Source organism: Patiria miniata, unplaced genomic scaffold, assembly GCF_015706575.1.
Source record: "Patiria miniata isolate m_02_andy unplaced genomic scaffold, ASM1570657v1 HiC_scaffold_7, whole genome shotgun sequence".
In the NCBI taxonomy this organism is placed as follows: Eukaryota; Metazoa; Echinodermata; class Asteroidea; order Valvatida; family Asterinidae; genus Patiria; species Patiria miniata.
Window position 1 is genome coordinate 32,894,398 of NW_024037074.1, and position 15,209 is coordinate 32,909,606.

The 15,209-nt window shown below is 37.4% G+C and overlaps 1 protein-coding gene across 9 annotated transcripts in view; it reads right to left on the reverse strand.

The window, feature by feature from the left end:
- Positions 1–12,644, reverse strand: part of LOC119746309 (A-kinase anchor protein 13-like) — a 135,106-nt gene extending 122,462 nt beyond the window's left edge. For 7 of the 9 annotated variants that reach the window (XM_038223181.1, XM_038223184.1, XM_038223182.1 and 4 more), the window contains exon 1: positions 12,488–12,644. In XM_038223181.1, the coding sequence (XP_038079109.1) occupies positions 12,488–12,506 (19 nt within the window). In that variant the 5' untranslated portion in view covers positions 12,507–12,644. Of the gene's footprint in view, positions 1–5,565; positions 5,805–12,487 lie in introns of all 9 variants that reach the window. The other 2 variants (XM_038223178.1, XM_038223185.1) reach the window with 2 other exon arrangements.
- Positions 12,645–15,209: the final 2,565 nt, after the last annotated feature.

The window sequence follows — 15,209 nt, forward strand, 5'->3', positions numbered from 1 at the left end:
CCATGCTAAATCGTTTCGAACAATATCGGGCTCATCCATTTCTTGTAAACCTGGGGATTTTATTCCCTTTTTTTTTAACGGATTACAGCGCAATTTTGTTTGATGCAACGCCCATTCAAATGAACATTTTGTAATTCCAACTGCAGGAGAGAACCTCAACATGAAAACACCTCATGGCAACCTCAACACCTCTGGGTATTTTAAACCTCATGAGTTTAATTGAAAGATAAAAAATGAAGTACATTCGTGCCAACAAATAAGTCAGCAATAAAACTTCTTTCCCCACGCTCTCACAGGTTTTCAGTTTCATACACATGTACATTCTGCATTTTTATTTCAGAGCCATCAAACATTCATGTTCAGCTCTCAATGCCTTTGAACTCGACATCTGTTCTTGTTTAAAATACTCTCACCATAAGGGTCAATTGATAGACTGTGCACATAAAAAAGTCCAATACTATACAAAATATGTGCTGTGGGTGTGTAAGCCTATGTACATGTACTGATGTACTTCAATTACTCCCCCACATTTTGTCTCAGACAGGTTGCAAAAAGATTACATGTATGCATTAATACTACTAGACAACTTTGGGCCATGAAATCGGTCTGCAGATGATAACGAGTGGTCAGATATTTTAATGGACACAGTTGTACCCTGTTATTTTGTCGTCATTATAATCACAGTTGTAGGCATTACAACTACTAAAAGATCTTCGAAATAAAGTTTTCGCAAACTAACAAAACTTGATGCCAGGACTCTAGACCAACCTAAAGGCTTCAGTTCAATTCCTAAGGCCCAGCAAAAACAAAACAGTTTCTCATCCAGACTTTTTGAAAACTTTAACGAAGGAGACACATCATCCCTCCCCTCCCCCACATTATTAAGATGGTGGATTTTCTATGACAGATGGATTCTTCCATTTTCTCGACCCTTTTGCCGATACAAAATTGTGTCCGAAGGGGCCGTCACCCTTTCTCCACAGCTACAATTTTGTTGGAGACAAATTAACAGACAATATACCGGTAGAGACAAAATTTGAAAAATATATTACAGATCCTAACCCTGCTGAATCCAACAGGATCTAACTATATCAAAAACCCGTTGGAGCCTGTTGGACCATGAGCAGTAAACCCCTGGTACACATTCAGAGTCGGATTCCGTTGGGTACTGATAAACATCTCCAAGTTGGACTCTGTTGGATCCAGCAGACAACTAAACATTAGGCACAGTTGGATTCTGATGGATTCTGTTGGATTGAGCAGGAAGTAACCGTTGGACTCTGTTGGATTTAGCAGGGTAGTCCTGAGGAACCCTCAGCGGGTAAGGGTTAAAAAAAAAAAAGAAGAAGCAGAAGGTCGGAGGGAAAAAGGAAGCCGGCAGGGGCGGGAAACAGGTTTTTTTACTTGGCCTCTCAACAACCACTCACACAATTAAAAGTTGAAAAACACACAGATTTTTTTGACCGACCATATTATAAAATCTGACCGTTACACAAGCCCTATGCCACAATCAAGAGAGAGAACAAAACAGAAAAACAAAAATCCAAGAAATCTATACTACTGGTGCCGTCACAGTTTTGACCCATGCTGTGTCTATTATTACACTATTCAGCAGCCAGTCAAATATCAAGTTTGTCCTAAGAATACCCGTGTATTTATATCCCGCTTGTAACACCAGGGGATTAGGAATTTGGCGGCATTGTGTCGTGGGGTACTTCAAATATTTTTCTTTCTTTTTTAAAGCAACAATGGAAAGTGCTCTGTGGGTTTGGTTTTGGGTTCAGCTATCTCGGATCTGAAGACAACTTACATACAGTAACTTCTTAAACGTCCGTGGGCTTAAAACTTACAACGTTTAAATTGTGTACAGTAAAACTTTAATGAACTAATTTAAAAATAAACTAAAGCTGGACAGACTTTTTGAGGGACACTTTCATCTGGAACAAAATGTTAAAAAGTAGAATTGTATTTCCATGTCACACAACTATTCCTTGAAAACTTAAATTTTTATGCTTTTTATGTGATTATTACGTGAATTAATTTTGGGGTACAAAAATTTGATTCTAGGTCGTGCCCTAGTTGTCATTTAGGTTAGGCCAACAAAAATAATAGTTCTGCTTCCGGTTTTCCTTCCAACCCTTTTCTGACAGCCCCTACCCTAATTTATTTTAGGGTAAAAAATGAGAAAAACACCCAAAACCATCAATTTCTACATGTACCTTTTACCCTTGACTACACGCAGATGCCTCCATATGATCGTACACAAAAAAATTGCCAAAAAAACAAAATTCCCTACCTACGTGTACATACATGTACATTACCTACCCTATTTTTGAATGTCATGTAATCGGAAGCAGAACTTTTCTTTTTTTTTGCCTTGGGTTCATTTCTCAATCTTTACAATCGTAGCACAGCGAGTCGCAGGTGCCAAGATTGTGTGATCAAATAAGAAACAGCTAATTAACAGTTATCTTTCTAAATCATCCTTCAAAATGCAAAAAAATATAATATACAGCACGCTTTTATCTTCTCAGTCAAACACACACACACAAATTGCAAAAGTATGGGTAAATACATTTTTGAATGTTTTCGTCCTTCCATTCAATTGAATGTATATTCTGTTATAGCGGAAGGCAGACTATTCGTAATCTGATTTCCTGTTAAAAATGCCAGATGTCATGAAGGTGTCATCATAATTTATTTCAACAACAGTGTATACGTATATCATTACAAAGAATGCGAACTTTGTTCATGAATTTTACTTGTCAATAATCTACTTCTAATTTAATAATCTACTTCTAATTTTTTATTGCTGAGCACATACCTCAGCTGCATTTGCACGTGAGTGTCTAGCTGTGGCAACACCTTTCAGAATGTCATAAGCTTTCAGAACGCAATTTTTATATAAAAAAGGTCTTTTTTCCCTTTTTTGTTTCAGTACATTTCACCTACGAATATTCAAATTGTAAGATAGACATATTCAATAATCAATCGAATATTCAAATACTGGAATATTCCGCACAGCCCTCATTGCATGAGCTACATGTATGTGTGTAACAATATTGTACTTACCGGTACTAAAAAGAACAGTGCACTGATTTATCTTTCCTACTTGGAAACCTGATAATTTAACCCCAACTCCCTACTGACTTTTACTGAGAACAGACCAAGGATCACTGACTCTGCTTTACATAATGCTTCAGGACCATAACTGCCGAAATCAACTACAAATCCACCACAGCTATGGATGGATTTTGATGGACTTGGTACTTGGGCCAAAAGCAAAAAATTGTTCTGCTTCCGATTATATGGATTCGAAAATACATGTACATGTAGGGTACCGTAGGTACAATGTATGTACACACACATGTAGAGAATTTGTTTTTTTTGCCAATTTTGTTTGTGTACGATCATATGGAGGCGTCTGCATGTAGTCAAGGGTAAAAGGTAGAAATTGATGGTTTTGGGTGTTTTTCCCCCCTTTTTTTCCATTAAAAAAATTGGGTAGTGGCTAGGGTAGGTAGCAAAACCGGAAGCAGAACTTTTTTGGGGGGGGCCTCATGGCTTGCCTACCAGAATCTCACTAAATGGGAGATGGATTTTGACGGCAGAAGAGTTGGGAAGGTTAGGGCTATGTACATGTACATTTACATTTTTTATATTGTACCACAATTTATTTTTCTACATTCCAGACACCCTTACAGTTAATATTCAAAACGGGAAATACCATTGGAACGGGGACAAACATGAGCATAAAATGTCACCACACCCCCACACTCAACACTGAGTATACAACTTTTACAAGAACCTCAAGGCCATACACCTACAAATGTACATAACTGACGGCAATAAAATCAGCTGCTTTATTTTCCCTTTTATTGTCCATCTATTATTGAACCCCCGGAACCCATGAGTACAAAAGAGCCAACTTACATTGTTGATCTGTCCGTAGAGCAAGGAACTGTCCCACGATTTACATGGGGCAAACTTGTACATCATGTACACCTTCAATTATGCCATTGTTTAGATTTGTTTATAAAATACATTAGTCATTACACGTACTGGTACATGTACATGAGCAAGAATCTCAACAGATACCATCAAAGTTTATGTACCATACACGTTAACAAAAGGTTGGACCTCACGTGAAGCTTTGTGTATGAACTTTTCAGAGATCAAATGGTAATTTGGCGAGCCGCAGAGAATAAAACCCCAAAAGAGTTAAGAGTAGTCCTGTTAGAAACTTGATTTAGCTTTGAAGTAAACAAAAATGAAACCCCTTAATAGATTTAATGCAGACATGTAACAAACTGTACACGTCTATGCGTTATGTGAACTTTTCATTCATCACAATCAGCAAACCACATACGAACATGTAAAGTAAACCCCCCCCCCAAAAAAAAATTGATTGAGTTATAAAAAAACAGGCTGACAGGGAATTGCATAGGTCCATTCTTTTTATTACTGTTATGAAGATGCTTCATTTTTATGTCTTAAAAAAGTTCGTACCAGGAGCTCTGTGAAAGTTATTTACATGTACATGTAGGTAACATTTTTAAAAATGGATGGATTTGGGGTTAGTATTTTATAGCAAGTATTGTTACACTGACCTGTTTAAAGTTTTGTGTTCATAGATGCTGGAAAAACCACACACAAAAAACTGTTCTTGTAGTCTGGTTCCCTGACCCTATCAGACGAAACGGAATTGTCAGGTCGGGGAACCAGAATATCTGGTTTGCACCCGTTCACAGATCAATTGCAAACAAAAGGTCGAATGACTAAATTTGGTAAATTGGAGCAGTATTTGAAAAAAGTCAGGTTTTTTTCAGACGATGTTTGTATCTGCCTAAAGGCATCCCTTAAAATACACATTTCTGTTGTTCTACGTGAACATGTATAAAGAGTGAGTAAAAAAAACGAAACCCAAATGTCGGGCCATTGTTTTAGTGAATTTCTACATGTAGCACTTTCAAAATCTAGGATATGAAAGCTCAATTTACAAGCTTTCCTTTAGTACAAGAATCATTCAAATCACTTATGTGCTTTTCAAGTTACGGATTTTAAACACAACCACCGTTTTAAGGTTCTGTCCACGGATCACAACAAAGTTCAGTGTTGTTTCAGCAAATCGAAAACGAATCACATAAGGATGTGTGTGAATTGTTTTTGTTTTGCTGAAAGAACACACACCTTTTTGTGATCCGTGGACAGAGATTTACATTGTAAAAGGGTGGTTGTGTTTAAAACTCCCTAACTTGAAAAGTACATGAGTTATTTGAATGATTCTTGTACTAAAAGAAAGCTTATAAATTGGGCTTTCATATCCAGATATTGAAAGTGCTACATGCAGAACTTCGCTAAAGCAATGGTCCCGACATTTGGGTTTCGGTTTTTTTTAACTCACTCTGTATAAACCTTTGTGACAAATCTCAGGAATTCAAGATTTCAAAATTGATTTTTTTTTAAATCCTGATATTAGGATAAAATACTGACAACTCTTCCTCCTGCTTAGAATGTAAGCAAAATGAGATGTCCTGAAGACAAAAAGAAGGAAATCCAAGCTACCTTTGTTCCGCATGTTGGGGAGACTCCCTTCCGAGTAAACCGTATTATATTCCAATAATCCAGGAAGGACCGACAAAAAAAAGGAAAATTCAAGCGCGACGCTCCGCACCGCGTAGTCGGGACTTTGAACAGGAATTAACGACTCTCCGTGGTTTGTCCACTATTCTGAACATTTCCTTGCTAATGTATCTGTTTTTCCTGCGAAGGGCATCGGCCGAGTTTGACAAACAAATGAATCTCTGCGTGGGAAAAAAAGAAAGAAAGAAAAAAAATATCATTAATTCAGTTGTTCAATTTACATCTGTGTTTTTGTGTGGATCTTATCTCCCGAATCCTTGAAATGCATATCCCAGGGGTGAATAAGGGAAAAGGGGGGAAAATTATGAAACAAATCCTAAGACGGTATTAGGATCATTAATTATGGATCTGACGAACAGCCTTAGGGATGGCAAGATACATCTGATTTGTTTTGCGCGAATAACACAAAAAAGCAATGAATATTACATGTTTACCCGCGAAATATCGGGTACTTTTGGCATATATCCTTTAGGGGATGGGGTTTTCCACATATATATCAAGGGGATTTGGAGTGCCTTTAGTGTGGTATTTTTTTTTCAACACTTAAAAGTCAAACAACGCAAAAATTCATACAGATGTAGCCCTTCACTGTATAATTGGCTTGAACAAACAAAAAACAGTATCTGAAGAAAGTATTGCAACATAAAGTACCCAGTAACTGTAAAAATGTCACAGACAATTTATGCATCACTTGTGTGGGTGTATGGTGTATTCATTATTAACCATTTTTTTTTCACAACAAAATAAAACTGATGAACTTCGACACAGCATCTTTTACAAATCCACCCAGTGCATGTTTCTCTGTCTGTGTTTACCTGCCTAATAAAGTTTGTAATTTCAATATCATGAGTTTGCATTTAAACAGATGTAAAAAAAAACACATGGGTCATTCTGTTTATGTTGAGTCAAAAATGTGACATTTTTCCTGTCCCTGTTACCTTGGTACATATTAATTTGCCATTCACATATCATCAAGAATGACTTCAAATGATTTGTTCGGTACAGGAGCTAGTTTGCTTTTTGTAATTTAACTCTTGGAGGACGCTTGCATTAAGGAGTGCATGCATCAGAATTATAAAATCATAGATGTCAGATGGAACAGGGCGGGGAAAAAGTGGACCCCAAATTTATAGAATGGCCCACTAACATGTACATCTCAAGCGTCCAGTAAAACTAGTGAGTAATTACCAGTAAGGCCAAAAAAAAAAATGGGTCTCTGGTCAGACCGAAGTTCCGGAATTGATGCGGCGACGCGTTTTTTTTTTTTGTGATTTTTTTTTTTTTTTCAAGCTTCAATTGTACAGACAAGGTGAGTACTATTTTGCTTTTTTGTGTCCTCATTATACATTGGTGTCTTCCATCATTTGCCTTGGTGCCCTTTATCATTTGCCTTGGTGCAATTTCCCCATTCCTTGGTGCTCCTTGGTACAAAAATTTGAGGAGGTGCAGCAAAAGAGGGTGCTGTTGTAGCTTCCGTGTTAATTTGAAGAAAAAAAAAAGGTTGACGCGCATGATTAAAATCAACGCGCGCGCTGACCAGAGACCGAGAATTTTTTTTTTGGCCTAACTGTACACACACCTAACAATTGACACATGTACATGTACCAGTACATGCACAAAATGTAGCTGATGTCATTGTTTATTTCCTTGACATTTCTGTGGCACAGGTATCGGTACATGTACATTTTCCTGTTTTGTTCTGGAAATTCCCATACAGAAATACATATGGAACAAAAAGAACTAACAATACCGTAACATTTGAACAACATGAACAATGCATACATGTATGAGCCATGGGCTCTTACAATAAACTCTATTTATTGACCTGTGTACATGTACGCTGCAACAGTGCATAGTCTAATGGTGTGCATTTATTTACAGGTACATGTAGTACGGGAACCGAGACACCCGGATACCCGTAAAAGGAATCAACCCCTAAATTCAAATCCTGTTACATGTACATGTGCATGTAGTTGTTTGAATGGCATTATACATGTAGCTTTGCAGTGTAAACTGCAACTTTTGCAAGCATCACCTGTCGCGCATTAAAACACACATAAAGGTGAAATCTGTTTGGTTTTCCACGTAGTCTGGTTTCATTTTGAAAATTCCCCCACATATGGCATTCAAAACCTTTCTTTTTCATTGTCTGAGAATTTACTTTAGTAAATTGTAAAATTGGGTACAAGTACACGATCCAATAATCTGGAACCGGTTCCAGACATCAGCAGTCCAGTACTCGGGTACTCCAATGCACACCCCTAGCATAGCCTTACAAAAAAAATGCACACATACATTTTTCTTTTGAAGATTCTCCAATAGTTAACCAGTTCGCGCCGGGATTATTTTGACAGTGACCGGACCCAGGCGCGGGATTGTTTTTCACAGACCTCGATGCCAGACGGGTTCAGGCCGTCATCTGCGGGTAGCACACCCTGATATTTCCGGCCTCGCTCGCTGCGAGTGGGCCGCTGACAGATATTTCCGGCCTCTCTGCGTGTTTAATCTGTCATCCGTTCCGAATACCGCAAAACCTTTGCGCGCATACACGCCATCCGACGTGTACTGGTTATAAAGAGAATATATTATTTAAGTACTTACCGGTAAATACACAACGATAATTGGGGTGATTTGTAGGCGTGTAATTATGTGTATCATGTATCTTTAAACAATTCTGTGAGATCTTGATTGCTGTATCTTTAAGAGTGTTTGATTGTTTCAGTCATGTCCCACATGTTTACAGACCATACATAAATAAATTTACCATACTTATGGGTCAAAGATACATTTACTTGTATCTAAACACCACTTTATCTCTAATCCAAGTAACAATAAATCACAGGTCCGTCTGTAAATTTCTTTTCCATGTGCTGCATGCAGTACATCAAGCGGATAAAAAAAACAGACAATTTTCGTTTTCTATAAAACATATGTTCTCACACTGAAGCAGAACTGATTGATTTAACGTGCAGGAGAGCTCAACTAATGCAAGTACCGGGTATAAACCACCAACTGTATGACCGCAGTCAATTTATTTCAGCTTGTTCCCACAAAATGTCAGGCACAGATCCCATAACAATGGGTGTGGTGTGAAACTTGTGGTATTGATTTCAGTGAAGAAAGCCTACCCTTGAGATATTTTTAAACAGTGCCCAACCTTTGAGGATAAGGTTCATGAGTGATACTGGCTTGATGAAACATTCTGGATTTGAAACCTTTGTATTATTCCCACAGCTTTTCAAGTATGACTTGCTAGTACGTACTTGCTGGGACATCATGAAATACAATGTAAATATAACGAGTCTAATTTTAAATGAATGAACAGTTTACCGTATCGTGAAGGTCCATGTACTATGTACAGTATGTATGTTTGTTATGTTAAACTCACAATGGCAAATACATGTACTTCAGATTGTCTTGAACTGTAAGTTGCATTTCAAAAAACTTTGAGTGAGATACACCATGTTCTATAGATAAGGTGTCTTAAAACCCTAACCTTCCTCAATCCTCCAAAGTTCTCCAGGCGGTTTTGGAGGATTTTGGAGGATTGAGGCTGAAAGCAACATACAATTTGGAGGATTGTGGAGGATTGAGGGCACATGGACATTCAGTATTGGTTGATTTTGGAGGATTGAGGCTGAATGATGCTTGGAGAAGAGGATGATTTTGGAGGATTGAGGCTGAATGCATTTTGACAGGCGGGGCTGTTGGAGGATTTTGAAGGATTGAGGCAGTGGGCATCCTTCATTTGAACGTAAGTGCAACATTTTGGTTGATTTTGGATGGTTCCTAGCAACAAGGACCTGGGGGTTATGACCTCTAATTAGTGATGAACCATTATTCCAGCAGACTCTTTATAATGGAGGTTTCCCAAAATTTCACCAGGGATAACTGGAATCAATTCTGCATGGAATCGGACTCAGAATCGGACTCAATTCCAAAAGTCTCCCGAGCCTACGGTACACTCTTTTCAGTGAAACAAGGACATGCCTTTTCTGAGAGTTAGGGAAAGAAGTTCCATAAAACCAAATTGGAGAAAGCTGGTGGTTAATTGGTTTTATTAGCTGTAACTCTAGTCCTTCTGCCTTGGGACAAGCTACTCCTGCTGGGAATTGTGAGCGTTCGTTTTCACAACTCACACAATGGCCAAAGTCAAGAGTCAGACCCGAATTTCACAAAGCAACAACTTCTTGGTGGGCAGCAAAAGCTTTGTTCTTAGCAAAAATGAGTAACCAATCAACGTACATGTACACACGTATTGGCATGCACATCTGTTACTGCACCTACAATGTACATGTATGTAAATGCAAAGTTAAAGGTGCACATTCGGCCAGATTTCGGCCAGATTTTTTGGGGGGAGGGCCTTTTCTGAATGTATTTCAAGCATCAAACAAAAGAGTTGAGTCACAAGAAATGTATTCAATTCACTGTGAGATTCACTGTGAGTCATGTCCGATTCTAGCTTCAGAATTACATGTATACACAAAGCGATCATAGTGCATGCATCATTGCATGTTTGCGGAACGTTTTGAAAATAAAGTTGTGTGCCTGACATGATGACTAGAGCTCAAACGGCTTCAATTTTGAGGACCACAGTTTTTGTATCTCGAAATTCCTTCTCACGGTAATTACACGAAAACGGGAAATTTTCCAAGGAACAGTTTCACACGAGCATTCATATCTTTGCAACAAGTATCATTTGTGGTAAATGCGCTTGCGTGTCCCAATAGGGGTTTTTCTAGGAAAGTGCCCCTTTAAAGTAAATCTGTTCAGTGATATTCTTTACTCGATAGATCTCATTTCTCAGAGAATCGAGCCATGGCAGAACAGATGTTCTGTTGCGGCTAGAATTTGTGGTTTTTCCAGTTTGGAACCTTCAACCAATTATTCCCACAATTGAACCAGTGTTACAGCATGAGAGATGGATTACATACACTGGCAATCTACGACATGTATACCAGTAACTATGCCCTGTGACAAATGACATGGTATTCACAGTCATCTTTATACAGAGTGGCTATTATGGACAGTCCACTGTCTGGTTCCCTGACCTGACCATATCCAACGTAAGGACCTTTGGCTCTTGGAAGCAGACTATCAAAGAATCAACGGAATGGTTCTCGGTCTTTAAAAAAAAAATCCTCCAAAGCCACAAAGTCAAAGTTGATCAAAAAACTAGCTTGAAAAATCCAGCTCATTAAACTTGTGACAAGGGGAGATTTGCCAGTAGATTTGCTATAATGCTGGTGAGCTGGATATTTCAAGCTAAATTAAAAACATAAAAGTAAAAAAAAAACATTAGGGCCTAGTATAGGTATAAATAAAAAATTATAAATTAAAAATTCTTCGGCACATGTGGTAACGTTACTCGTTTCCAATGGTTAACTAATCGAGCTACCAAATCACTCTGGTTGGAAGGGCAGTTATAAACATGGGAAGATTCCCATATATCTGGCCATCACTTATTTTTCCCTTCAGTGACCTACATGTATCAGCCATCAGAAAGTCACATTTAGCAGAGACAATATTGAAGTATTTACTGAGAAAACACTTTCAGACCAGTCTGATAGGGTTTGTGCACAAAGTGACAAGTGATGGCCAGATATGGGAATCTTTCCAAATATCTATAACATAGGCCTTTCTGAGCTGCAGTGTCTGCATCATACATTAGTCATGTTAGCTTAGCCTACGGTGTAAATTTCCTCGACCCTCCATAATCTGCACAGTTAACGCTTGCAAATTGAAGGCGAATGCATGATCACGTAGCTTTAGGGGGTCCGACAATACATGCAATTAGAGGAATTGAAAAAATTTTACACAACCAGCAAACAGCCATGACAGTAGACCCGTGAACGTGGCTTGTAAATACAACACCACGTTCACGGGCCTACCATGACAGCAGCAGGACATGAAATATTGGCAATTAATTTTGACATGTTTGAGGGATTCTAAATTCACAACTCGTCACTACCAACATGACCAAGAATTGCGTACATAGCTTTTACTGGTGTTTATAATAATCATATTGAAAATGTTGATTTTGAAACGGTGAAAACATTTTTAAATCGTCTTCCAAATTTCCAAAACTCCCCCGGGCCGAGACTCAGCGTGTTCAGCGCCATTTGTCTTCTGCCTTAAACTTTAAAGGGAATATACATCATTTGCTTTTGCTGTAATTTTCAGAAATGGATGGAATTCGGGGGTTGGAAATATAAAGCAAATATAGTTACACTGACTTTTTGGAGGTTTTGGGTTCGAAAATGCTATAAAAACCAAGAAAAATGATCATTTTCCTGTAGTCTGGTTCCCTGACTCCATATAAGAAGAAACAGAGCAGTTTACATACATTGGGGAATTGTAAGGTCAGGGAACCAGTCTAGCTGGCTCGTACCCGTTCATAGGTTTGTAATCGATTGCAAACAAGTGCAATGGTCAATTGGGGCCAGTATTTGAAAAAAAAAAGCCAGTTGTTTCCAACGCTGATCGGCCGATCAGCGTTGGAAATTGATACAAAAATACCACTTTTCTTGAAAATGACAGTATACCAGGTGCCATAATTTTACAGGATGCTTTAGACTGTCATTTACCAACATCCTGTTAAGGTATTTCGCAAAAACTTGGTAGTTTTATTTTTCGATGTTTGCAAATGTTGTATATTCCCTTTAAAGTTGTTGCTGTTGGACAGTCTGTGGAGGAAGTTTAGGCCTATTATTATTAATGCAATATGTATGTGCTGTCTGTGTGGGACGCCGGACGATAACAAAAATTAAACGCAATTTGCAAAATAATAAAACAGAAAACTGCATTAAGTTGCAATTCATAACCTGGCTCTACAATAACTTACCCTTTCTCTCCTTTATCATATTTTTATAGCCTTCGTCAAATCAGAAAAGCTTAAATTTCCCCGAGTAAAAATACCACTGGTCATCACTCCGTGGAATGGAACTCTCTTCCGCCATAATGAGCTCACTTAACTAACTGGTTTCCTTCTACCACTTCACAGTTTGTTCAATTGCTCACAGGCGGAAACAATTGAATGGCTGGTGATTACCAGCTAAAAATATACCACCGACAGTCGACGTCACACAAACTTTATCACGTGACATAAATAAATGATTGGCGAAATTTTGCAGGACCTTCACGAGAGGGCGCACTTACTGAGCTGGTCGCCTAATTTGTTTTACACGTTGTGAATAAAAATTACGCGTACTGGTCCCACCGTAATAATTGTTCTGGATATAGGACTCAAACGTTTGGAAAATCGACGGGAACACTTGAAGAATAAATTTAATATGATTTAAAGAAAATTCAGTTTATTCATCGCGATAAATTCAATCCGAATTCGATTTACTTTTAAAAATCAACAAAAATAAAGTACTCTTTCTGGAGACGATTACTCAAGAAAAACACACTGCATTGAATTGAAAATACGTCCAATAATTGGTCAAGATAAGGAACACAATATTTGAAAATCGACGGGAACCATTGAAGAATAAATTGAATATGATTTAAGGAAATGCAGTGTACTAATCGCGAAAAATTCAATTCGAATTCGAGTCACTTTTAATGGAACAAAAAATAAAGCACTCTTTGTGGAGACGATAACTCCACAAAAACACATTGCACTGAATTGAAATTTTGTCCAATAATTGTTCTGGATATAGGACTCAAACGTTTTGAAAATCGACGAGAACACTTGAAGAATAAATTTAATATGATTTAAAGAAAATTCAGTTTATTCATCGCGATAAATTCAATCCGAATTTAATTTACTTTTAAAAATCAACAAAAATAAAGCACTCTTTCTGGAGACGATTACTCAAGAAAAACACACTGCATTGAATTGAAAATACGTCCAATAATTGGTCAAGATAAGGAACACAAATGTTTGAAAATCGACGGGAACCATTGAAAAATAAATTGAATATGATTTAAGGAAATGCAGTGTACTAATCGCGAAAAATTCAATTCGAATTCGAGTCACGTTTAATGGAACAAAAATAAAGCACTCTTTGTGGAGACGATAACTCCAGAAAAACACAGTGCACTGATTCGAAATTTGCCTCCCATAAACCGACTGTAATATCCGACACAATTAATTTAACATTCAACAGAAACCGTGGAAGAAAAAAAAATTAATACAACAAAAACAAAACGTACAGTGTGTAAGAGCACTCCCGAACATTTTACCAACATCCATTTCTTCCAAAAGAGGGCGCGCTACACAAATAACGGTCACACCGTAAGGACTTCTGTCAACGTGGATCACGATCTGCCCAAATTCAGTGAACAAAAATATAACACACGTTGTGGAGACGATAACTCAAGAACAACACAGTGCACTGAATTGAAATTTCGTTCAATAATTGTTCGGGATATAGGACACACATAGTTTGAAAATCAACGGGAACCCTTGAAGAATAAATTTAATATGATTGAAAGAACATACCGTTTATTAAAATTCAATCCGAATTCAAGTCACTTTTAATTGAACAAAAATAAAGCACTCTTTGTGGAGACGATAACTCAAGAAAAACACATTGCACTGAATTGAAATTTTGTCCAATAATTGTTCTGGATATAGAACTCAAACGTGTTGAAAATTGACGGGAACACTTGAAGAATAAATTTAATATGATTTAAAGAAAATTCAGTTTATCCATGGCGAAAAATTCAATTCGAATTCGAGTCACTTTTAATGGAACAAAAATAAAGCACTCTTTGTGGAGACGATAACTCAAGAAAAACACATTGCGCTGAAATGAAATTTTGTCCAATAATTGTTCTGGATATAGGACTCAAACGTTTTGAAAATCGACGGGAACACTTGAAGAATAAATTGAATATGATTTAAAGAAAATTCAGTTTATTCATCGCGATATATATTCAATCCGAATTCAATTTACCTTTAAAAATCAACAAAAATAAAGCACTCTTTCTGGAGACGATTACTCAAGAAAAACACACTGCATTGAATTGAAAATATGTCCAATAATTGGTCAAGATCGACGGGAACCATTGAAGAATAAATTGAATATGATTTAAGGAAATGCAGTGTTCTAATCGCCAAAAAATTCTATTCGAATTCGAGTCACTTTTAATGGAACACAAATACACAAATAAAGCACTCTTTGTGGAGACGATAACTCCAGAAAAACTCATTGCACTGATTTGAAATTTGCCTCCCATAACCGACTGTAAAATCTGACCCAATAATTTAAAATTCAACAGAAACCGTTGAAGAAAAAAATTAATACAACAAAAACAAAAAGTAAGCCTACAGTGTGTAAGAACACTCCCGAACATTTTACCAACATCAATTTCTTCCAAAAGAGGGCGCGCTACACAAATAACGGTCACACCGTAAAGACTTCTGTCAACGTGGATCACGATCTGCCCAAATTAAGTGAACAAAAATATAACACACGTTGTGGAGACGATAACTCTAGAACAACACAGTGCACTGAGTTGAAATTTCGTTCAATAATTGTTCGGGATATAGGACACACATAGTTTGAAAATCAACGGGAACCCTTCAAGAATAAATTTAATATGATTTAAAGAAC